Here is a 24,970-nt window from a genome sequence, read left to right on the forward strand (position 1 = left end):
GTTAGCAGGTGAGGGGAGTGTGAAAAACTGACCGAGGCATTTCAAAACGCCTTATCTTAGAGAAGATGTTTTAACAAGAGATGAGATGTGAAGTTTCCAGTTTAGATTATAAATAAAGGTTAGACCGAGAATATTTACTGTAGAAGAGTGTCATTGAAAAAGAGCGAGAATGATTGTCTGGAGATTGTGTTGAGTTGATAGATGGAGGAATTGAGTTTTTGAGGCATTGAAAAATACATAAAAAGTTTCTTCTCCCAAATCAGAAATCACAGAGAGATTAGAAGTCAGGCGCTCTTTGGCGTTCCTAGATAACCTGTTTACGTCAGAAAAGACGTGAAAAAGTGTAGGGTGGTATCATCAGCATAGGAATGGATTAGGCAAATAGTTTAGGATAGAAGATCATTGATGAATAATAGAACGAAAGTGGTTGACAGACGAGAAACCTGAGGAACGCCACTTTCAACGGATTTAGGGAAAAAAAATAGTGGCAGCCTACAGCACAGCCGCCATAGAACGGCCGGAGAAAAACTAAACTCCATCAAAAGCTTTTGATATGTCTAAGGCAATTGCAAAAGATTAAAAAAAATTTCTAAAAGAGGATGATTAATACTCAGTAAGGAAACCAGGAGATCACCAGTAAAGCAGCCTTGACGGAAGCCATACTAGCGATCAAATAGAAGAACGAAGTTTAAAAATCTCCTTATTGAGGATAGATTCAAATACTTTTAGGTAAGTAAGCGACCAAAGCTACAAGGCGGTAGTTTGAGGGATTAAAGCGGTAACTCTTTTTAGGAACAAGCAGAATGTAAGAAAAACTTCCAGCAAAAAGGAAAACCAGGAGTCGATAGACAGAGTTTAAGGAGCTTGGCCAGGTACGGTGCAAGCACAGAGGCACAATTTTTGAAAACAATATGAAGAACCCCATCAGGTCCATAAGTCTTCCGACGGTTTAAGTCAGCAAGGGCATGGAAAACATCACTGTGAAGAATTTTAACTAAAGGCATGAAATAGCCAAAGGGAGGAGAAGGAGGCGATGGCATAGTGGATAAGGTGGTGGGCGTGGGATTGGGCAGACGTCCACGCGTAGTTTCGAGTCCCACCACGGACCGCTTTGAAACTTTGCAATTTATCGAGTGGTTTAAATTTACCTACATGTCATCATGATACCTAGGTTCTAGGTGGTTCCACCAAAGATGCGTTTGGGTGGTGATATGGATACCACTGTAAATAAAATGGCCTGCGCCATTAATGGGTGGAAGCTGAACAGCGCATCCTATACATACTCTTCAAGTAAACCTACAGGCACTATAGGCCATAACATGGAAAAAGAAAAAAAAAAAAAACTGGATCATTCAAAGTAGCATATTTAACAAAAGTTTGAAAGAAGAGTTCGGCTTTAAAGACAGATGTTATGGCAGTGGTGCCATCAGGATGAAATAAAGAAGAAAAAGCTGAAGAAGTAAAGTTATTAGCAATGTTTTTTGGTCAGATACCTGAAGTCTCGAGGGGAGTAGCACTTCAAGAGACTGACATTTTTTTTTTCATCTTTGAAGGAGTATTTTGCAGGTTGGAGAACAAACTCGGCATGATTCCAAACAGAAATATAAAGTGCAAGAGATTTAGATGATGGAAGGCTCAAGTACCTTTGGGGGCTACCTCTTTATCATGTATAGCGCTGTGATGAACAGGCTGTGTTGAACCATGGTTTGGAAAGTTTAGGTTAGCAGAAAGAGTGAGGAATGTAAGCCTCCATGCCAGATAAAATTTTGTGATTAGTATCTAATGATATATAATGGACAAAACAATAAGAATTGTTTAGTTATCTTCTTACCTTCATATTCTGTGTACATGGTTATGCTTCGTGTTTTCAAGATTCAAGTATCGTGTATTTAGTCATAACAATTTTGTGATTACATTTTATTGTCATGTAAAAGAAGAATTTTATGTTTTTTTTTCGTAATCCGTGTTTACTTTGGTTTCATTATCAGTATTAGGTTCTGTTTCACAATTATGATTCCATTATACATAATTCCTCGCTACTGTAGTTAGTGTTTACGATTATGAAAAAAAATGTTAAAATCACACACACACACACACACACACACACACACACACACACACACACACACACACACACACACACACATATATATATATATATATATATATATATATATATATATATATATATATATATATATATATATATATATATATATATATATATATATATAACTTTACTCTCTGTTTATGTAATTGGTTACATAATTAATATTAAACTATAAACGTATCTAAAATTTATGTTTTGTTTATTATAAGAAAGATAATAAATTTCAATAGTGTCGAGGGAACAGTAACTAATTCCAACTGCTACTAGTTCCTACTGTTGTTCTATAAGACATCACATGTTCTTTTTTTTTTTTTCTCATAGCAACATTAGAACATAAGAAAAGGAAGGAAGCTGCAAGAGGCCATCAGGCTTACACGTGGCATTCTCTGTATGAGCAAAGGAACTTAATAATTACTTCATCCCCATCCATAAGTTTGTCTAATCTTTTTTATAATGTTCCTTTTTGACTCAACACTAACAACATGATTACTGAGTCCGTTCCATTAATCAGCCACTCTGTTAGAAAACCAGTTCCTTCTCATTTGCTTCTTAAACCTCAATTTTTCATGCTTAAACAGATTATTTCCGGTTCTATCCTGGCTAATGATCCTAAGAACTGTTCTAATATTTCCCTATACCACTTACATACCTCCATCAGGTCCCCTACTAACCTGCGTCTCTCTCAGGAAAGTAAATTTAACAGCTTAAATCTCGTTTCGTAGGGAACAGCCCTCATCCTCAGCATCCTTTTCGCTGATTGTAATAGACCTATATCCTTCTTATAATATGGGAATGAGAACTATACAGTATAACCTACTCTATACTCTGAATTTTTGTTATATCATTATTTTCTTTAATCATTTTCGTTGTCTTCACTTTTGCCAGACATGTTCTGCTTAGAGTCCTGTCTTCTAAACTAGATCTATCGTCCACTTAACTGTAAAAACCACCGTAAGAATTAAGCATATGGAAAATGAAATTGCTTAATCATCGTTTTCTTTTTTTCAGATCCACCAATATCTTTGTGTACTACTTAGGTCAATTTTTCCTATCTATATGATTTAAGAAAGGTTTTTATACTGTAATTCTATTAATGTTTCTCATTAGTATGAATTAACCAATTAATCATTTACAGTGTTCTTCTATGAACTGAAATATACTAAACTATAAATAAGCAATTTCATTGGGCGTAGGAAGGTCATATTGAGAAAGACGGAAGGAAGACGCATGGTGATATTTATATTGCGACACTGCCGAAGAATAACAGGAAATAATAAAACATGAAACGCCCGCAGAGTTACCTGGCGAACATATTACTATAACCAGAAGTTAGAGAAAGTCATAAGAAAAGTAAACTATTTGGGAAGAGAAGATTATTGCCAGTCTTCACATCACATCCATAGTCCATCATATAAGAATATGAGATTACCAAATACTATCACGAAGAAACTACCCCATCATCGATGACGAAGAAAGCCAACACAAGCCCCCAGTAAGCAGCAATGGACATCTTGTGGCAAAAAGATAGAACACTGGTTTCAACAACATTATTTTCACTATACCATTACCTCCTGCAGGTTGATGTTACAGTAAAGGGAGTAAAAACCGGTCTGTTTACAGTTCACTTTCTGACGCTTACCAGTGATCCACCCAACACGCCACACGAGTATATAAGAGGCAGGCAGCCGTCTCCTTCACCAGTCATCTTCTGTGCACATTCACAACAACATGACTTACAAAGTACTTGCTCCTGCTCTTCTTACTAAATCCGTCAGTACATTCATACAACACATGATGCACCAGTGCAGTAAGGCCAGCTGATATCCTATATAATACCATGATATTCCTCCTTTCCAGATCCTGCTGCTGGCAGCCTTGGCCGCCGTTTCCTTAGCTGAAAAAGTCTCCCACGAGCACTACGATCCTGATCCCTACGACAAAGACCGCTACGATCACGATCCATACGATGATGACCGCTACGATGATGATCCCTACGACGATAAAGGTCACCACGGAGGTTCCTCCTACCACGACTCACATAACAAGGTAACCTGCCCCATCAACCTCACTGTTGCCTCCTCTTCACCGCCATATCTTCCTCCACAGACTCCGTCTGTTGTCGCGTCTCACTCACCTCTCTCTCCTTATCTCTCTTCATCAGAAACCGGACTACAACTTCCACTACAGAGTGAAGGACAAATACTACAACGACTTCGGCCACTGGGAGGAGCGCAAAGGGTACGTCACCAAGGGCTGGTACGATGTGGTGCTGCCTGACTATCGCAGACAAGAGGTGCATTACATCGTAGACGGCAAGAAAGGCTACAAAGCCACGGTCACCTACACCCCCGTGAAGAAAGACAAGCATAGCTCATACGAAGATGACCCATACAAGCCTGGCTCATATGAACATGACCCATACAAGCCATACAGGCCAAGACCTTCATACAAGCCAGACTCCCATGAACACAGGTCATATGAGCCAAGGCCTTATTACTAGCGTGTCGCCGCCAGCCGCAACCTGCCAGTAGCGCTGCCACACATAGCGGCGCCTCCTCTTCCCTACGCTTATAATGCTCACGTAGCAACCTGTGTTCATGATTTATAATAAAAATATTGTCAATACACTTTTTGGTAATTATGCCACCCGAGTTGAGTAAATCCATCCTTAGCTGACCACAGCTGTTTCAGCGTCACTTCCAACCTTGCCGTGGTGTGCACGCCTGCACCTTCATCTCATCTGTACCGTCCACCACTACTTTACCTTTTATCTAAAACTCTTTTTTATTCAGTGCTAGTAGTAATATTACTTTGGAAAAGTAACTTCCCTCTTCATATGTCCGTTCAATTTATTGATCTTTTTTTATTATTTATCCTTTTCTGAAATCTTACTGACTGATATAAAGCATCATCGTTCTGGTGAGCATTTGATGGACAGTGAGAATCGCTTTTCCTGATGAGACACAAGACTGATTTAGTGCAAGACCATGCACTCCTTTGATAATAGGCTTATTCCTTTAAAGTTTCCCTTCAATTCATGGCGCACCAAAGTGAAACCATTTTATTTTTTCAAAGACAAGGGAAAGAAAGCTCTACCTGAACTAGCGGCGTCCAACTCAGCGAGCCTCACCTACACCTGGAAAATAAGCAATATCTTTACGAAAGATAACATAAATGTCGCTTTTGGCCCTGCAGCCATACAACTCCAGACATGTAGAGCGTGTATTTGAAAACCAAAACATGTATGTAAAATGCAATAAAATTACAAAACACTTTACAACCAAATCAATTATTTTCTTTTTACGAATGAAATATGTAAAATATTTCTAAATTAATAGTGTACTCTTTGGGAGCCACGGACGTGTTCGTGAACACTTTGGGAGCAACGGGCGTGTTTGTGAACACTTTGGGAGACACGGGCGTGTTTGTGAACACTTTGGGAGCAACGGGCGTGTTCGTGAACACTTTGGGAGCAACGGGCGTGTTTGTGAACACTTTGGGAGCCACGGGCGTGTTTGTGAACACTTTGGGAGCAACGGGCGTGTTCGTGAACACTTTGGGAGACACGGGCGTGTTTGTGAACACTTTGGGAGACACGGGCGTGTTTGTGAACACTTTGGGAGCAACGGGCGTGTTCGTGAACACTTTGGGAGCAACGGGCGTGTTCGTGAACACTTTGGGAGACACGGGCGTGTTCGTGAACACTTTGGGAGCAACGGGCGTGTTTGTGAACACTTTGGGAGACACGGGCGTGTTTGTGAACACTTTGGGAGACACGGGCGTGTTCGTGAACACTTTGGGAGACACGGGCGTGTTTGTGAACACTTTGGGAGACACGGGCGTGTTTGTGAACACTTTGGGAGACACGGGCGTGTTCGTGAACACTTTGGGAGACACGGGCGTGTTCGTGAACACTTTGGGAGACACGGGCGTGTTTGTGAACACTTTGGGAGACACGGGCGTGTTCGTGAACACTTTGGGAGACACGGGCGTGTTTGTGAACACTTTGGGAGACACGGGCGTGTTTGTGAACACTTTGGGAGACACGGGCGTGTTCGTGAACACTTTGGGAGACACGGGCGTGTTCGTGAACACTTTGGGAGACACGGGCGTGTTTGTGAACACTTTGGGAGACACGGGCGTGTTTGTGAACACTTTGGGAGCAACGGGCGTGTTCGTGAACACTTTGGGAGACACGGGCGTGTTCGTGAAAACTTTGGGAGCAACGGGCGTGTTCGTGAACACTTTGGGAGACACGGGCGTGTTCGTGAACACTTTGGGAGCAACGGGCGTGTTCGTGAACACTTTGGGAGACACGGGCGTGTTCGTGAACACTTTGGGAGCAACGGGCGTGTTCGTGAACACTTTGGGAGCAACGGGCGTGTTCGTGAACACTTTGGGAGACACGGGCGTGTTCGTGAACACTTTGGGAGACACGGGCGTGTTCGTGAACACTTTGGGAGACACGGGCGTGTTCGTGAACACTTTGGGAGACACGGGCGTGTTCGTGAACACTTTGGGAGACACGGGCGTGTTTGTGAACACTTTGGGAGACACGGGCGTGTTCGTGAACACTTTGGGAGCAACGGGCGTGTTCGTGAACACTTTGGGAGCAACGGGCGTGTTCGTGAACACTTTGGGAGACACGGGCGTGTTCGTGAACACTTTGGGAGACACGGGCGTGTTCGTGAACACTTTGGGAGCAACGGGCGTGTTCGTGAACACTTTGGGAGCAACGGGCGTGTTCGTGAACACTTTGGGAGACACGGGCGTGTTCGTGAACACTTTGGGAGACACGGGCGTGTTCGTGAACACTTTGGGAGACACGGGCATGTTCGTGAACACTTTGGGAGACACGGGCGTGTTCGTGAACACTTTGGGAGACACGGGCGTGTTCGTGAACACTTTGGGAGACACGGGCGTGTTTGTGAACACTTTGGGAGACACGGGCGTGTTTGTGAACACTTTGGGAGACACGGGCGTGTTCGTGAACACTTTGGGAGACACGGGCGTGTTCGTGAACACTTTGGGAGACACGGGCGTGTTTGTGAACACTTTGGGAGACACGGGCGTGTTCGTGAACACTTTGGGAGCAACGGGCGTGTTCGTGAACACTTTGGGAGACACGGGCGTGTTTGTGAACACTTTGGGAGACACGGGCGTGTTTGTGAACACTTTGGGAGACACGGGCGTGTTTGTGAACACTTTGGGAGACACGGGCGTGTTCGTGAACACTTTGGGAGCAACGGGCGTGTTTGTGAACACTTTGGGAGACACGGGCGTGTTCGTGAACACTTTGGGAGACACGGGCGTGTTTGTGAACACTTTGGGAGACACGGGCGTGTTCGTGAACACTTTGGGAGACACGGGCGTGTTTGTGAACACTTTGGGAGACACGGGCGTGTTTGTGAACACTTTGGAGACACGGGCGTGTTCGTGAACACTTTGGGAGACACGGGCGTGTTCGTGAACACTTTGGGAGACACGGGCGTGTTTGTGAACACTTTGGGAGACACGGGCGTGTTTGAGAACACTTTGGGAGGCAAGGGGGTTTTCGTGAACACTTTGGGAGCCACGGACGTGTTCGTGAACACTTTGGGAGTCACGGACGTGTTTGTGAACACTTTGGGAGTCACGGGCGTTTTCGTTAACACTTTCGGAGCCACGGGGGTGTTCGTAAACACTTTGGGAGTCGCGGGCGTTTTCGTTAACACTTCGGGAGCCACGGGCGTGTTCGTGAACACTTTGGGAGACACGAGCATGTTCGTGAATAATTTTGGAGACACGGGCGTGTTTGTGAACACTTTGGGAGACACGAACGTGTTCATGAACATTTTAGGAGCCACGGCCGTGTTTGTGAACACTTTGGGAGACACGGGCATGTTCGTGAATAATTTTGGAGGCACGGGCGTGTACGTGAACATTTTAGGAGCCACGGGCGTGTTCGTGAACACTTTGGGAGGCACGGGCGTGTTCGTGAACACTTTGGGAGACACGGGCGTGTTCGTGAAAACTTTGGGAGCCACGGGCGTGTTCGTGAACACTTTGGGAGTCACGGGCGTGTTCGTGAACATTTTGGGAGCCACGGGCGTGTTCGTGAACACTTTGGGAGTCACGGGCGTGTTCGTGAACACTTTGGGAGCCACTAGCGTGTTCGTGAACACTTTGGGAGCAACGAGCGTTGTTCGTGAACACTTTGGGAGCCACGGGCGTGTTCGTGAACACTTTGGGAGCAACGAGCGTTGTTCGTGAACACTTTGGGAGCCACGGGCGTGTTCGTGAACACTTTGGAAGCCACTAGCGTGTTCGTGAACACTTTGGGAGCCACGAGCGTTGTTCGTGAACACTTTGGTAGACACGGGCGTGTTCGTGAACACTTTGGGAGCCACTAGCGTGTTCGTGAACACTTTGGGAGCCACGAGCGTTGTTCGTGAACACTTTGGGAGCCACGGGCGTGTTCGTGAACACTTTGGGAGCCATGGGCGTGTTTGTGAACACTTTGGGAGCCATGGGCGTGTTTGTGAACACTTTGGGAGGCACGTGCGTTTTCGTAAACACTTTAGGAACCACGGGCGTGTTCGTGAACACTTTGGGAGCCACGGGCGTGTTCATGCACCCTCTTGGAGCCATGGGCGTGTTTATGCACCCTTCTATTTTAATTTTTTTTTCTTTACGTAGGGAAGAGGGCCAGCCAAGGGCAAAAAAGAGAAAGTTAGAAAAAAGCCCACTTGAGCGCTAACTTTGAGACCTACGGGTGTGTCTGTGATTCCTTTTGGGAGCCACGGGTGTGTTTGTACACACTTTGGGAGCCACGGGCACGTTCGATCGTCCTTTCGGAGCTAGGTGGGTATTTGTGTACCCTTTGAGACCCATGGGTGTATCTCTGTATCCTTTTGGGAGCCACTGGCGTGCTCGTGCATCGTTTGGGACCAACGGCGGCGTTTATTCATCTTTTTCGGAGCCATGGGTATGTTCGTGCACCCTATGGGAGCCATGGGTATGTTCGTGTACCATCCACGAGCAATGGACGGGTTTGGGTGTCACCTGGAAGCCATTTATATGTTTGGGCATCTTTTCATGAGTACAGCTTGGTTTGGAAACCATTTGGTAGCCATTGGCTTAAGTAAAGATCAACAAGATTAAGCATACTCTCAGTTCATCGTATGATATAAGATAAATTGTATTTCGAAGGATGAATATCACGAATTTAGCATTACTATCTTTCACTGAGAATAAAAGAAAACAAGACATTTTCATCGTAAATAAAAGTGAATCAGAGAGGTAATAATTACAGAACTCTACAAATGTGACCAAGTGCTTACTTCTGAAAATGCATTGGTGCAATGAATATCACTTTACCGCCACCAACCCTAAATATCGTGCTGCTATCCCGCCCACTCCTTCTCTCCAACCCAACCTGGAAGTCATGCCACTTTTCCATCATCCCAGCACTGAGCACCGTGTCGCTGTCCTTCCCCCCCCCCCACCAACACTGAGCATCGTACCATTGTCCCTCCCCCCCATCAACACTGAGTACCGTGTCACTGTCCCTCTCTCCCCACCAACCCTGAAGGTCGTGTCATTGTCCTGTCGACATTCCTGATGATTACCTCTAACATCACTTGCTGCAGGTTATCAGGTTAATGTTACAACCGATATTACAAAAAGTGGATGGAATATGTCTCACTTTCTAAGAACCCCCTCACCCCTCGCGCCATCACAATATATAACAGGCAAGCAGCCATCATCTCCACCAGTCATCCTCTGCACACGCTCACAACAACATGTCTTATAAAGTATTTCCTCCTCCTCTTTTTACTCAATTTGCCAGTATATAATAATACATTATACACATAACTACCAGTAACAGGACGCCAGCTGATATCCTATATAATACCGATATATTCCTACTTTCCAGATCCTGCTGCTGGCAGCCTTGGCCGCCGTTTCCTTAGCTGAAAAAGTCTCACGTGAGCACTACGATCCTGATCCCTACGAAAAAGACCGCTACGATCACGATCCATACGATGATGACCGGTACGATGATGATCCCTACGACGATAAAGGTCACCACGGAGGTTCCTCCTACCACGACTCAAATAACAAGGTAACCTGCCCCATCAATCTCACTGTTACCTCCTCTTCACCGCCATATCTTCCTCCACAGCCTCCGTCTGTTGTCGCGTCTCACTCACCTCTCTCTCCTTATCTCTCTTCATCAGAAACCGGACTACAACTTCCACTACAGAGTGAAAGACAAATACTACAACGACTTCGGCCACTGGGAGGAGCGCAAAGGGTACGTCACCAAGGGCTGGTACGATGTGGTGCTGCCTGACTATCGCAGACAGGAGGTGCATTACATCGTAGACGGCAAGAAAGGCTACAAAGCCACGGTCACCTACACCCCCCGTGAAGAAAGACAAGCATCACAAAGGCGGCCACGGCCATGGCTCATACAAAGGTGACCCATACAAGCCTGACTCATACGAAGATGACCCATACAAGCCTGGCTCATACGAAGATGACCCATACAAGCCATACAGGCCAAGACCTTCATACAAGCCAGACTCCCATGAACACGGGTCATACGAGCCAAGGCCTTATTACTAGCGTGTCGCTGCCAGCTGCAACCTGCCAGTAGCGCCGCCACACATAGCGGCGTCTCCTCTTCCGTACGCTTATAATGCTCACGGAGCAATCTGTGTTCATGATTTATAATAAAACCATTATCAATACACTTTTTGGTAATTATGCCACCCAGGTTGAGTAAATCCATCCTTGGTTGCCTCCAGTTGTTCCAGTGCCACTTCCTACCTTGCCGTGATGTGCACACATGTACCTTTATCTCTTTATATTTGCCGTTAACCACAACTCACTCTTTTATCTAAATCTTCGTTATATAATGACAGTAACGTTACTTGAAAAAAATTTTTTTTGCCTCTTTCTGTGTTCGTTTGTTTTATTTATTTATTTTTTTTATTTATCTTTTCTTAAATTTTACCGACTGATATAAAACATCACCGTTCAAGTGAGCATTTGATGGACAGTGATTGTCGCTTCTCCTGATTGACACACAACACTAATTGAGTGCAAGGCCATGCACACTTTGGATAATAGGCCTATTCCTTCAAAGTTTCCCTTCAATTCATTGCGCACCAAAGTGAAACCCCCTTTTTTTTTAAACACAAGGGGAGGATGGCTCTGCCTGAACTAGTAGCGCACTACTCACAGCGCATCACCAACACTTGCAAAATAAGCGACATCTTTACGAAAGCTAACAGATAAGTGGTTTTTGTCCCTGCAGTCATACCACTCCAGACATATACAGCGTGTATTTGAAGACCAAACATGACTGTCTTTTTGTGTGTAAAATGCAATGAAATAACACAATACTTTACAAATAAAGGAATAACATTTCTCTTATTTTTTACGAATAAAACATGTAAAACATTTCCAAACTGTAGCAGTGCACCCTTTCGGAGACACGGGCGTGTTCGTGAACTCTTTGAGAGACACGGGCGTGTTCGTGAACCCTTTGGGAGCCATGAGCGTATTCATGCACCCTTTGGAAGCAACGAGCGTCTTTGTGCACCCTTTGGGAGCCATGAGCGTGTTCGTGCACCCTTTGGGAGCCACGAGCGTTTTCGTGCATTCTTTGGGAGCCATGAGCGTATCCATGCACCCTTTGGGAGCCACGAGCGTGTTTGTGCACCCTTTGGGAGCCATGAGCGTGTTCGTGCACCCTTTGGGAGCCATGAGCGTGTTCGTGCACCCTTTGGGAGCCACGAGCGTTTTCGTGCACCCTTTGAGAGCCATGAGCATGTTCGTGCACTCTTTGGGAGCCATGAGCGTGTTCGTGCACCGTTTGGGAGCCATGAGCGTGTTCGTGCACCCTTTGGGAGCCACAGAAGTTTTCCTGCACTCATTGAGAAATACTTTTTTTTTTTTTTTTTTTACATTACAAGGGCACTGGCCAAGGGAAAACAAAGTGTTGGAAAAAAAAAAATCCCGCTGGTTGCCAGGCCCTGTTAAGAGGAAAGTAGGAGAAAGAGAAAAAACAAAAAAATCTAAAAGGAGGGTCCAGTTAACGTAAGAGGTGTCTTGACACTCCTCTTTTGAAAGAGTTTAAGTCATAGGCAGGTGGAAATACAGACACAGGTAGAGAGTTCCAGAGTTTACCAGTGTAGGGAATGAAGGAGTGAAGATACTGGTTAACTCTTGCATTAGGAAGATGGACAGAATAGGGATGAGAAGAAGTAGAGAGTCTTGTGCAGCGAGGCCGCAGGAGGGGAAGGCATGCAGTTAGCAAGTTCAGAAGAGCAGACAGCATGAAAACAGCGGTAGAAGACAGATAAAGATGCAACATTGCGGCGGTGACTTAAAGAATCAAGACAGTCAGTTAGAGGAGAAGAGTTGATAAGACGAAAAGCTTTAGATTCCACCTTGTTTAGTAAAGCTGTGTGTGGATCCCCCAGACATGAGAGCCATACTCCATACACGGGCGGATAAGGCCCTGTACAGAGCAAGCAGCTGGGAGGGAGAGAAAATGGACGAAGACGCCACAGGACACCTAACTTCTTGGAAGCTGATTTAGCAAGAGTAGAGATGTGAAATTTCCAGTTTAGATTTTTAGTGAAGGATAGACCGAGTGTGTTTAATGTAGAGGAGAGGGAAGTTGAGTGTTATTGAAGAAGAGAGGATAGTTGTCTGGAAGGTTATGTCGAGTAGATAGTTGTAGAAATTGAGTTTTTGAGGCATTGAACAAAACCAGGTTTTCTCTGCCCCAATCAGAAACAAGTGAAAGATCAGAAGTTAGGCGTCCTATAGCATCTCGCCTTGAGTCATTTAATTGTTGTTGGGTTGGGCGTCTGTTGAACGCTGTTGAATAATGCAAGGTGGTATCATCAGCATAGGAGTGGATAGGGCATTGAGTCAGATTTAGGAGATCATTGATGAATAATAGAAAGAGAGTGGGTGATAGGACAGAACCCTGTGGAACACCACTGTTGATAGTTTTAGGGAAGAACAGTGACCGTCTACTACAGCAGCAATAGAACGATCGGAAAGGAAACTGGAGATGAAGGTACAGAGAGAAGGATAGAATCCGTAGGAGGGTAGTTTAGAAATTAAAGATTTGTGCCAGACTCTATCGAAGGCTTTCGATATGTCAAGGCCGACAGCAAAGGTTTCACCGAAGTCCCTAAAAGAGGATGACCAAGATTCAGTTAGGAAAGTAAGAAGATCACCAGTAGATCTGCCTTTACGGAAACCATACTGGCAATCAGAGAGAAGGTTGTGAGCTGATAGATGCCTCATTATCTTCCTATTAAGGATAGACTCAAAGGCTTTAGAAAGGCAGGAAATCAAAGCTATAGGGCGGTAGTTAGAAGGATTGGAGTGGTCACCTTTTTAGGGACAGGTTGAATGTGAGCAAACTTCCAGCAAGAAGGATAAATAGAAGTAGAGAGACACAGATGAAAGAGTTTGACCAGGCAGTGAGCGAGTTCGGAAGCACAGTTTTGAGAACAACAGGAGGGACTCCATCCGGACCGTAAGCCTTCCGAGAATCAAGGCCAGAGAGGGCCAGGAAAACGTCTTTATAAAGAATTTTAATTTTAGGGATGAAGTAGTCAGAGGGTGGAGGAGTAGGAGGAATATGCCCAGAATCATCCAAAGTTGAGTTGGTAGCAAAGGTTTGAGCGAAGAGTTCAGCTTTAGAAAAGAAGAGACAGCTGTAGAGCCATCTGGATGAAGTAAAGGAGGGAAAGACGAAGAAGTAAAGTTGTTAGAGATATTATTGGCTAGATGCCAGAAATCTCGAGAGGAGTTAGAATTGGAAAGACTTTGACATTTTCTATTGATGAAAGAGTTTTTAGTAAGTTGGAGAATAGATTTGGCATGATTACGGGCAGAAATATATAGGGCATGAGTTTCAGCAGTTGGATGGCTACGGAACCGTTTGTGAGCCGCCTCTCTATCATTGACAGCACGAGAACAAGCAGAGTTAAACCAAGGCTTTTTAGCTTTAGGGTTAGAGAAAGTATGAGGAATGTATAGCTCCATGCCAGAGATACATGGCGTGTTCGTGCACCCCTTGGGAGTCACGGGCGTGTTTGTTCTCCGTGCACTCTTTGAGAGGCACGGGCGTATTCGTGTACCCTTTGGGAGTCACGGGCGTGTTTGTGCACCCTTTGGGAGCCACGGCCGTCTTCTTACATCCTTTAGGGGACACTAGCGGGTTCGTGCACTCATTGGGGGCCACAGGCGTGTTCGTGCACCCATTGAGAGTCACTGGCATGTTCGTGCACCCTTTGGGAGCCACAGTGTTCGTACACCCTTTGGAAGCCACAGGCGTGTTCGTGCACCCTTTGGAAGCCACAGACGTGTTCGTGCACCCTTTGGGAGCCACGCACGTGTTCGTGCACCCTCTTGGGGGCCACGGGCGTGTTCGTGCATCCTTTGGTAGCCACGGGCGTGTTTGTGCACCTTTTGGGAGCCAAGAACGTGTTCGTGCACCCTTTGTGACACACGAGCGTGTTCGTGGATACTTTCTGCCACACGGTCGTGTTCTGCATCCTTTCCAAGCCACGGACGTGTTCGTGGACCTTTAGGAGCAATCAGCGTGTTCGTGCGCTCTTTGGGAGCCACGGGCTTATTTAGTGCACCCTCCAGAACACACGGACGTGTTTGTGCACCCTTTGGGAGTCACGGGTGTATCTGTGTATCCTTTTTGAAGCCACAGGCGTTTTCATGCAACGTTTGGGAGCAATTGCGGCGTTTGTTCATCCATTACCGAGCCATGGGGTATTCGTGCACCTTATGGGACACAGGGGACGATTGTGCACCCTTCGCGATCTATGGACGCGATAGGGTACCCACTGAAAGCTTTGGATATGTTTGGGCATCTTTTTATAGCTAGAGCAGGGTTTACAAACAATTTGGTAGCCAGTGACTAAAGTAAGGAGCAACAAAATTAATCATATTCTTAGTTCATCGTAAAATATAAGATAAAACTTAATTCGAAAGATGAATATTGTTATGAACTTAACATTACTACCTTTCTCTTTGAACGAAATAAAAAATATTGTAGATAAAAGTGAAGCAGAGATGTAATAATAACAGAAGTGTACAAGTGTGACCAGGTGCATACGTCTGAAAAATGAATTGGTGCAAGGAGTATCGCTATATTCATGCTAACTGCTGACTAATGCTAACTATTGATCTTGCTAACTGCATGCCTCCCCTCCTGCAGCATCGCTGCACAAGGTTATTTTCTTCCTCTCATCCCTATTCTGTCCAACCCTCTAATACAAGAGTTAACAAGTAATCTCAATCAGTCATATCTTTCACTAGCAAATTCTGGAACTCCCTGCTTGTTTCTGTATTTCCATCTTCCTACGACTTGACTTCTTTTAAGAGAAGAGTCATGATATTTGTCCCTGGCTTTTGGCTAACTCTCTCAGATCTTTTAGGTATACTGCAGTTCAAGTGGACCATATTTTATTAATATTTTGTTGCCCTTGACAGTCTTCCCTCTTCCATAAAAAAAGAAAAAAAATCACTTTATCGCTACAAACCCTGAAGATCATACACCTATCCAGCTCACTCCTCTCACTAACCCAACCTGGGAGTCATGCCACATTCCCATCCTCCCAAACCTGAACAGCGTGTCACTGTCCCTCCAACTCCCCACCAACCCTGAGCACCGTGTCACTGTCCCTCCAACTCCCCACCAACCCTGAGCATCGTGTCACTGTCCCTCCAACTCCCCACCAACCCTGAGCACCGTGTCACTGTCCCTCCAACTCCCCACCAACCCTGAGCATCGTGTCACTGTCCCTCCCCCCCAACCAACCCTGAGCACCGTGTCGCTGTCCCTCCCCACCCACCAACCCTGAGCACCGTGTCACTGTCCGTCCCCCACCAACCCTGAACGCCGTGTCACTGTCCGTCCCCCCCCACAAACCCTGAGCACCGTGTCACTGTCCGTCCCCACCCCACCAACACTGAGCACCGTGTCACTGTTCCTCTCCCCCCACCAACCCTGAAGGTCGTGTCACTGTCCTGTCGGCATTCCTGATGGGTGCCTCTCACATCACTTGCTGCAGGTTATCAGGTTAATGTTACAACCGATATTACAAAAAGAGGATGGAATATATCTCCCTTTCTAAGAACCCCTCACCCCTCGCGCCATCACAATATATAACAGGCAAGCAGCCATCATCTCCACCAGTCATCCTCTGCACACGCTCACAACAACATGTCTTATAAAGTATTTCCTCCTCTTTTCACTCAATTTGCCAGTATACAATAATACATTGTACACATAACTACCAATAACAGGAGGCCAGCTGATATCCTATATAATACCGAGATATTCCTCCTTTCCAGATCCTGCTGCTGGCAGCCTTGGCCGCCGTTTCCTTAGCTGAAAAAGTCTCCCACGAGGACTACGATCCTGATCCCTACGACAAAGACCGCTACGATCACGATCCATACGATGATGACCGGTACGATGATGATCCCTACGACGATAAACGTCACCACGGAGGTTCCTCCTACCACGACTCACATAACAAGGTAACCTGCCCCATCAACCTCACTGTTGCCTCCTCTTCAATGCCATATCTTCCTCCATAGCCTCCGTCTGTTGTCGCGTCTCATTCACCTCTCTCTCCTTATCTCTCTTCATCAGAAACCGGACTACAACTTCCACTACAGAGTGAAGGACAAATACTACAACGACTTCGGCCACTGGGAGGAGCGCAAAGGGTACGTCACCAAGGGCTGGTACGATGTGGTGTTGCCTGACTATCGCAGACAGGAGGTGCATTACATCGTAGACGGCAAGAAAGGCTACAAAGCCACGGTCACCTACACCCCCGTGAAGAAAGACAAGCATCACAAAGGCGGCCACGGCCATGGCTCATACAAGGTGACCCATACAAGCCTGACTCATACGAAGATGACCCATACAAGCCTGGCTCATACGAAGATGACCCATACAAGCCATACAGGCCAAGACCTTCATACAAGCCAGACTCCCATGAACACGGGTCATACGAGCCAAGGCCTTATTACTAGCGTGTCGCTGCCAGCTGCAACCTGCCAGTAGCGCCGCCACACATAGCGGCGTCTCCTCTTCCGTACGCTTATAATGCTCACGGAGCAATCTGTGTTCATGATTTATAATAAAACCATTATCAATACACTTTTTGGTAATTATACCACCCGGGTTGAGTAAATCCATCCTTGGTTGCCTCCAGTTGTTCCAGTGCCACTTCCTACCTTGTCGTGATGTGCACATGTACCTTTATCTCTTTATATTTGCCGTTAACCACAACTCACTCTTTTATCTAAATCTTCGTTATATAATGACAGTAACGTTACTTGAAAAAAAAAATTTTTTGCCTCTTTCTGTGTTCGTTTGTTTTATTATTTTTTTCTTTTTTTTATTTATCTTTTCTTAAATTTTACCGACTGATATAAAACATCACCGTTCAAGTGAGCATTTGATGGACAGTGATTGTCGCTTCTCCTGATTGACAAACAACACTAATTGAGTGCAAGGCCATGCACACTTTGGATAATAGGCCTATTCCTTCAAAGTTTCCCTTCAATTCATTGCGCACCAAAGTGAAACCCCCTTTTTTTTTAAACACAAGGGGAGGATGGCTCTGCCTGAACTAGTAGCGCACTACTCACAGCGCATCACCAACACTTGCAAAATAAGCGACATCTTTACGAAAGCTAACAGATAAGTGGTTTTTGTCCCTGCAGTCATACCACTCCAGACATATACAGCGTGTATTTGAAGACCAAACATGACTGTCTTTTTGTGTGTAAAATGCAATGAAATAACACAATACTTTACAAATAAAGGAATAACATTTCTCTTATTTTTTACGAATAAAACATGTAAAACATTTCCAAACTGAAGCAGTGCACCCTTTCGGAGACACGGGCGTGTTCGTGAACTCTTTGAGAGACACGGGCGTGTTCGTGAACCCTTTGGGAGCCATGAGCGTATTCATGTACCCATTGGGAGACACGAGCGTGTTTGTGCACCCTTTGGGAGCCACGAGCGTGTTCGTGCACCCTTTAAGAGCATTGAGCGTGTTTGTGCACACTTTGGGAGCCACGAGCGTGTTTGTGCACCCTTTGGGAGCCACGAGCGTGTTTGTGCACCCTTTGGGAGCCATGAGCGTGTTTGTGCACCCTTTTGGAGCCACGAGCGTGTTTGTGCACCCTTTGGGAGGAATGAGCGTGTTCGTGCACCCTTTGGGAGTCACGAGCGTGTTTGTGCACCCTTTGGGAGCCACGAGCGTGTTTGTGCACTCTTTGGGAGCCATGAGCGTATTCATGTACCCTTTGGGAGCCACTTGCGTGTTTGTGCACCCTTTGGGAGCCATGAGCGTGTTTGTGCACCCTTTGGGAGCCACGAGCGTGTTTGTGCACCCTTTGGGAGAAATGAGCGTGTTCGTGCACCCTTTGGGAGCCATGAGCGTGTTCGTGCACCCTTTGGAAGCCACGAGCGTTTTCGTGCACCCTTTGGGAGCCATGAGCGTATTCATGCACCCTTTGGGAACCCCGAGCGTGTTTGTGCACCCTTTGGGAGCCACGAGCTTGTTTGTGCATCCTCTGTGAGCCATAAGCGTGTTCGCGCACCCTTTGGGAGACACGAGCGTTTTCGTGCACCCTTTGAGAGCCATGAGCATGTTCGTGTACCCTTTGGGAGCCATGAGCGTGTTCGTGCACCGTTTGGGAGCCACGAGCGTTTTCGTGCATTCTTTGGAAGCCATGAACGTATCCATGCACCCTTTGGGAGCCACGAGTGTGTTTGTGCACCCTTTACGAGCCACGAGCGTGTTTGTGCACCCTTTGGGAGCCATGAGCGTGTTCGTGCACCCTTTGGGAGCCATGAGCGTGTTCGTGCACCCTTTGGGAGCCATGAGCGTGTTCGTCCACCCTTTGGGAGCCACAGAAGTTTTCCTGCACTCATAGAGAAATACTGGTTGAAATACATGGCGTGCTCGTGCACCTTTTGGGAGTCACGGCTGTGTTTGTTCTCCGTGCACTCTTTGAGAAGCACGGGCGTATTCGTGTACCCTTTGTGAGTCACGGGCATGTTTGTGCACCCTTTTGGGAGCCACGGCCGTCTTCTTACATCCTTTAGGAGACACTAGCGTGTTCGTGCACTCATTGGGGGCCACAGGCGTGTTCGTGCACCCTTTGAGCGTCACTGGCATGTTCGTGCACCCTTTGGGAACCACAATGTTCGTGCACCCTTTGGAAGCCACAGGCGTGTTCGTGCACCATTTGGGAGCCACAGGCGTGTTCGTGCACCCTTTGGGAGCCACGCGCGTGTTCGTGCACCCTCTTGGGGGCCACGGGCGTGTTCGTGCATCCTTTGGTAGCCATTGGCGTGTTTGTGCACCTTTTAGGAGTCAAGAACGTGTTCGTGCACCCTTTGTGACACACAAGCGTTTTCATGGATTCTTTCTGACACACGGGCGTGTTCTGCATCCTTTCCAAGCCACGTACGTGTTCGTGGACCTTTAGGAGCCATTAGCGTGTTTGTGCGCTCTTTGGAAGCCACGGGCTTATTTCGTGCACCCTCCAGAACACACGGACGTGTTTGTGCACCCTTTGGGAGTCACGGGCGTGTTCGTGCATCTTTTTGAAACCATGGGAATGCTCGTGCAAACTTTGAGAGCCACGGGTGTATATGTGTAACCTTTTTGGAGCCACAGGCTTTTTCATGCAACGTTTGGGAGCAAATGCGGCGTTTGTTCATCCATTACCGAGCCATGGGGTATTCGTGCACCTTATGGGACACAGGGGACGATTGTGCACCCTTCGCGATCTATGGACGCGATAGGGTACCCACTGAAAGCTTTGGATATGTTTGGGCATCTTTTTATAGCTAGAGCAGGGTTTACAAACAATTTGGTAGCCAGTGACTAAAGTAAGGAGCAACAAAATTAATCATATTCTTAGTTCATCGTAAAATATAAGATAAAACTTAATTCGAAAGATGAATATTGTTATGAACTTAACATTACTACCTTTCTCTTTGAACGAAATAAAAAATATTGTAAATAAAAGTGAAGCAGAGATGTAATAATAACAGAAGTGTACAAGTGTGACCAGGTGCATACGTCTGAAAAATGAATTGGTGCAAGGAGTATCGCTATATTCATGCTAACTGCTCTACTGATCTTGCTATCTGCATGCCTCCCATCTTGCGGCATCGCTGCACAAGGTTATTTTCTTCCTCTCATCCCTATTCTGTCCAACCCTCTAATACAAGAGTTAACAAGTAATTTCAATCAGTCATATCTTTCACTAGCAAATTCTGGAACTCCCTGCTTGTTTCTGTATTTCCATCTTCCTATGACTTGACTTCTTTTAAGAGAAGAGTCATGATATTTGTCCCTGGCTTTTGGCTAACTCTTTCAGATCTTTTAGGTATACTGCAGTTCAAGTGGACCATATTTTATTAATATTTTGTTGCCCTTGACAGTCTTCCCTCTTCCGTAAAAAAAAAAAAAAATTACTTTACCGCTACAAACCCTGAAGATCATACACCTATCCAGCTCACTCCTCTCACTAACCCAACCTGGGAGTCATGCTGTCGTGATCCGAGCTGTTGCACGACGTTGCACAAATTGTCTAGCTACTGGCTATAAATAGTCAAATGTTTTTTATATCTTTAATTAACAAAACTAATATCTATACATAAGGTGTTCGATACGGCGCCGACAAGTAACAATCACAACTCTTTTTGTTGCCTTCTCCACTGCAATTATTACAATTTCTCTTACAAACATCCTTAAGAATTGCATTAATCTCGTAGATATTCTCGCAGTGCGAACCAACTGGCACCTGTGTTGCACACACTGTTTCAAGCTTCTATAGACCAAGGAGTTGTGCCTGCTTACTGGAAAATGACAGAAATTAAGCCCATCCCTAAAGTTAGTTTTCCTAAAGAATATAATAATTTTAGACCAGTTGCTCTAACTTCTAATATTGTCAAATGCCTGGAGGACATACTGACAACCTACCTTTGTGAAAACACTAACAATGTTATTGACCCTTTTCAATTTGCATATCAAGCAAATAGAAGCGTTCAGGATGCTAGCCTAACTTTACTAAATGACATCAGTGAGCATGTAGATAAACAAAATACCCAAATTAGATTATTATTCATTGATTTCAGCTCTGCCTTCAACACAATGCAAATTCACATTTTATTACATAAATTGATGACAATGAATGTAAACTGTTGTCTCTTAAAGTGGATCTGTAGTTTCCTAACCCATAGACAACAGTATACCAAGATAAATGATGTGAAGTCTGACATTATTATCACTAACACAGGTTCACCTCAAGGTTGTGTTATATCACCAGTTTTGTTCATTCTGTATACAGACGACTGTAGGAGCTTGTTTAGTGATTGTTCCATTATCAAGTATGCTGATGATACTGTTATTACAGGGAAAATTTTTAATGATGATTGTGAGAATTTTTATGCACAGGTAGATTTTTCGTAGATTGGTGTAAAAGTAATTTCTTAGAATTGAATGTAAAAAAGACAAAAGAAATGATAATAGATTTCAGGACAAAAAATCAAGTAACACCAGACAATATTATCATAAATGAGGAAATTGTTGAGAGAGTAGATAATTTCAAGTACTTGGGATATGTGATTGATAATCAGCTTAAAGGAAAGGAAAACACTGACCTGGTGTTCAAGAAATGCAATCAACGTCTTCACTTCATGAGATTGCTAAATAACTTACATATTGATAGGAAGATCATTTCTCTCTTTTATAAGTCAATAATCGAATCAGTAATCAACTTTTCACTGACCACATGGTATGAGAAACTAAGAAACAAAGACAAAAATAGGCTTAATAGAATTGTTAAAAAGTCAAGGAAACTTGGGGCAGATACTGAACCACTGGAAAATTTATATCAAGAAGGTGTTTTAAAACAGGCTAACAAGATCATGCAGGATGACACCCACCCACTACACAGTTGCTATAAGTTTTAAGGTCTGGAAGAAGGTTAGCACTCCCACAACAGCGTACAAACAGGTACAAGAAGTCCTTCGTTCCTATGAGTATTTTACTTTTTAACAATGCAAATCCATGAAACATGTAATGATTCACCCTTATGTCAAGAACTTTTTTAAGTATTCACAATTTCTGCTTAATCTATCTCATTACAGAGTTATATTTGTATAATTATATAGGTGTATGTATGTATGAATTAAGTGTATTTGTATGTATGTGTAAAACAGTAATAGTATGTTTATGCATTCATTCATGTGTTTGGACATGCAAGTGTACTCAGCTTGTTGGCGATTATACTATACAGTACTAACTCTAATGTACTATTTTCTTTTTTATATCAATCATTTACAATCTGATTCTTATGATTTTTATTGTTACTATGAGCTCAGTACCACAAAGAATTTCATTTTGTATACTACTATGTTACAATTTGATAATAAAGTTATCTTATCTTATCTTATCTTGACTTCCCTCAAATAATCTCTTTCTCTTGGTACCCATACATGGAACCACGTTAACTTCGTACACAATTACACACTAGTAAATATGTTATGTAACTTATTCGTCAGAGCAACACACATGCACATACGTAGGTAGCCGTATACAAATTCCCTTACTCATAGATGAAAACGCAAGTATATAACGACGTCATTATGAACCAAAGTACAACCACATAAACCATAATAAACTAATACCACATAATACCTAAACCTCCTATCATGCTTCTTCCTCCATTCTAATTTACCTCAAAAGACTGCATTGCAACTTATAAGCTCCACTTACTGGTTATATATGAAGTACAAAACGCCGCCCTCAGCTATGCAGCCGAGGGTGGCCCGCTTAGAGCCGCGGTTGTCCTCTCTGCTTCCTCTCTCCTCTCTCTCTCTCTCAAATCCTCTACAATTTCCCTTCAGGAACTTATGGGGGCGTGTCTTGACCCACACAACACGCCCCTCAGAATGTACCATTCACCAATCAAGTACAAGCTCAAATGAACTCCACGTGTGGTACGAACAACATCCAAGACGACAACACTACCACCGGATGTTTACATGACCTTTTGACCCTCCTGCCCTTCCTAATCTCTTTTATGGCTGGATACGGTTACACACCGCATACTGGCGAACTAGCATACTTCCATATATCTTTATTTCTTGTTTCTTATATTTTTCATATTTCACTTATGATGTGCGCATCTGACAATGCCACTTTCCCATCCTCCCAAACCTGAGTAGCGTGTCACTGTCCCTCCAACTCCCCACCAACCCTGAGCACCGTGTCACTGTCCCTCCAACTCCCCACCAACCCTGAGCACCGTGTCACTGTCCCTCCAACTCCCCACCAACCCTGAGCATCGTGTCACTGTCCCTCCAACTCCCCACCAACCCTGAGCACCGTGTCACTGTCCCTCCAACTCCCCACCAACCCTGAGCATCGTGTCACTGTCCCTTCCCCCCAAGCAACCCTGAGCACCGTGTCGCTGTCCCTCCCCACCCACCAACCCTGAGCACCGTGTCACTGTCCGTCCCCACCCCCCACCAACCCTGAACGCCGTGTCACTGTCCGTGCCCCCCACACAAACCCTGAGCACCGTGTCACTGTCCGTCCCCACCCCACCAACACTGAGCACCGTGTCACTGTTCCTCTCCCCCCACCAACCCTGAAGGTCGTGTCACTGTCCTGTCGGCATTCCTGATGGGTGCCTCTAACATCACTTGCTGCAGGTTATCAGGTTAATGTTACAACCGATATTACAAAAAGAGGATGGAATATATTTCCCTTTCTAAGAACCCCCTCACCCCTCGCGCCATCACAATATATAACAGGCAAGCAGCCATCATCTCCACCAGTCATCCTCTGCACACGCTCACAACAACATGTCTTATAAAGTATTTCCTCCTCCTCTTTTCACTCAATTTGCCAGTATACAATAATGCATTAAACACATAACTACTAGTAACAGGACGCCAGCTGATATCCTATATAATACCGAGATATTCCTCCTTTCCAGATCCTGCTGCTGGCAGCCTTGGCCGCCGTTTCCTTAGCTGAAAAAGTCTCCCACGAGGACTACAATCCTGATCCCTACGACAAAGACCGCTACGATCACGATCCATACGATGATGACCGGTACGATGATGATCCCTACGACGATAAACGTCACCACGGAGGTTCCTCCTACCACGACTCACATAACAAGGTAACCTGCCCCATCAACCTCACTGTTGCCTCCTCTTCACCGCCATATCTTCCTCCACAGCCTCCGTCTGTTGTCGCGTCTCACTCACCTCTCTCTCCTTATCTCTCTTCATCAGAAACCGGACTACAACTTCCACTACAGAGTGAAGGACAAATACTACAACGACTTCGGCCACTGGGAGGAGCGCAAAGGGTACGTCACCAAGGGCTGGTACGATGTGGTGTTGCCTGACTATCGCAGACAGGAGGTGCATTACATCGTAGACGGCAAGAAAGGCTACAAAGCCACGGTCACCTACACCCCCGTGAAGAAAGACAAGCATCACAAAGGCGGCCACGGCCATGGCTCATACAAAGGTGACCCATACAAGCCTGACTCATACGAAGATGACCCATACAAGCCTGGCTCATACGAAGATGACCCATACAAGCCATACAGGCCAAGACCTTCATACAAGCCAGACTCCCATGAACACGGGTCATACGAGCCAAGGCCTTATTACTAGCGTGTCGCTGCCAGCTGCAACCTGCCAGTAGCGCCGCCACACATAGCGGCGTCTCCTCTTCCGTACGCTTA

At 45.3% G+C, this 24,970-nt stretch overlaps 3 protein-coding genes across 4 annotated transcripts; all 3 read left to right on the forward strand.

Annotated features, from left to right (window-relative positions):
• Nucleotides 1–3,723: 3,723 nt before the first annotated feature.
• LOC123502188 (pro-resilin-like) lies at nucleotides 3,724–4,735 on the forward strand. 2 transcript variants are annotated; one of them, XM_045251425.1, is made up of 3 exons: nucleotides 3,724–3,850; nucleotides 3,968–4,156; nucleotides 4,272–4,735. In XM_045251425.1, the coding sequence occupies exons 1-3, from the start codon at nucleotides 3,839–3,841 to the stop codon at nucleotides 4,608–4,610; spliced, it is 540 nt and encodes a 179-aa protein (XP_045107360.1). In that variant the 5' UTR covers nucleotides 3,724–3,838; the 3' UTR covers nucleotides 4,611–4,735. The 2 variants fall into 2 exon arrangements, with proteins under 2 accessions (XP_045107360.1, XP_045107358.1); XM_045251423.1 differs by having other exon boundaries at nucleotides 3,820–3,880.
• A 5,109-nt stretch (nucleotides 4,736–9,844) lies between these two features.
• On the forward strand, nucleotides 9,845–11,037 carry LOC123502196. The gene is made up of 3 exons (XM_045251436.1): nucleotides 9,845–9,906; nucleotides 10,029–10,217; nucleotides 10,333–11,037. The coding sequence occupies exons 1-3, from the start codon at nucleotides 9,895–9,897 to the stop codon at nucleotides 10,576–10,578; spliced, it is 447 nt and encodes a 148-aa protein (XP_045107371.1). The 5' UTR covers nucleotides 9,845–9,894; the 3' UTR covers nucleotides 10,579–11,037.
• A 5,312-nt stretch (nucleotides 11,038–16,349) lies between these two features.
• On the forward strand, nucleotides 16,350–17,312 carry LOC123502186. The gene is made up of 3 exons (XM_045251421.1): nucleotides 16,350–16,385; nucleotides 16,505–16,693; nucleotides 16,809–17,312. The coding sequence occupies exons 1-3, from the start codon at nucleotides 16,374–16,376 to the stop codon at nucleotides 17,226–17,228; spliced, it is 621 nt and encodes a 206-aa protein (XP_045107356.1). The 5' UTR covers nucleotides 16,350–16,373; the 3' UTR covers nucleotides 17,229–17,312.
• The last annotated feature ends 7,658 nt before the right edge of the window (nucleotides 17,313–24,970 follow it).

This window comes from Portunus trituberculatus, chromosome 10, assembly GCF_017591435.1.
Source record: "Portunus trituberculatus isolate SZX2019 chromosome 10, ASM1759143v1, whole genome shotgun sequence".
NCBI lineage: Eukaryota > Metazoa > Arthropoda > Malacostraca > Decapoda > Portunidae > Portunus > Portunus trituberculatus.

Coding starts and splice junctions, on each gene's coding strand:
- LOC123502196 (XM_045251436.1), top strand. Junction 10,218..10,332: donor ACCACGACTCAAATAACAAG/GTAACCTGCCCC, acceptor TCTCTTCATCAG/AAACCGGACTACAACTTCCA.
- LOC123502186 (XM_045251421.1), top strand. Junction 16,694..16,808: donor ACCACGACTCACATAACAAG/GTAACCTGCCCC, acceptor TCTCTTCATCAG/AAACCGGACTACAACTTCCA.
- LOC123502188 (XM_045251423.1), top strand. CDS start 3,839: ATGACTTACAAAGTACTTGCTCCTGCTCTTCTTACTAAATCC. Junction 3,881..3,967: donor CTGCTCTTCTTACTAAATCC/GTCAGTACATTC, acceptor CCTCCTTTCCAG/ATCCTGCTGCTGGCAGCCTT. Junction 4,157..4,271: donor ACCACGACTCACATAACAAG/GTAACCTGCCCC, acceptor TCTCTTCATCAG/AAACCGGACTACAACTTCCA.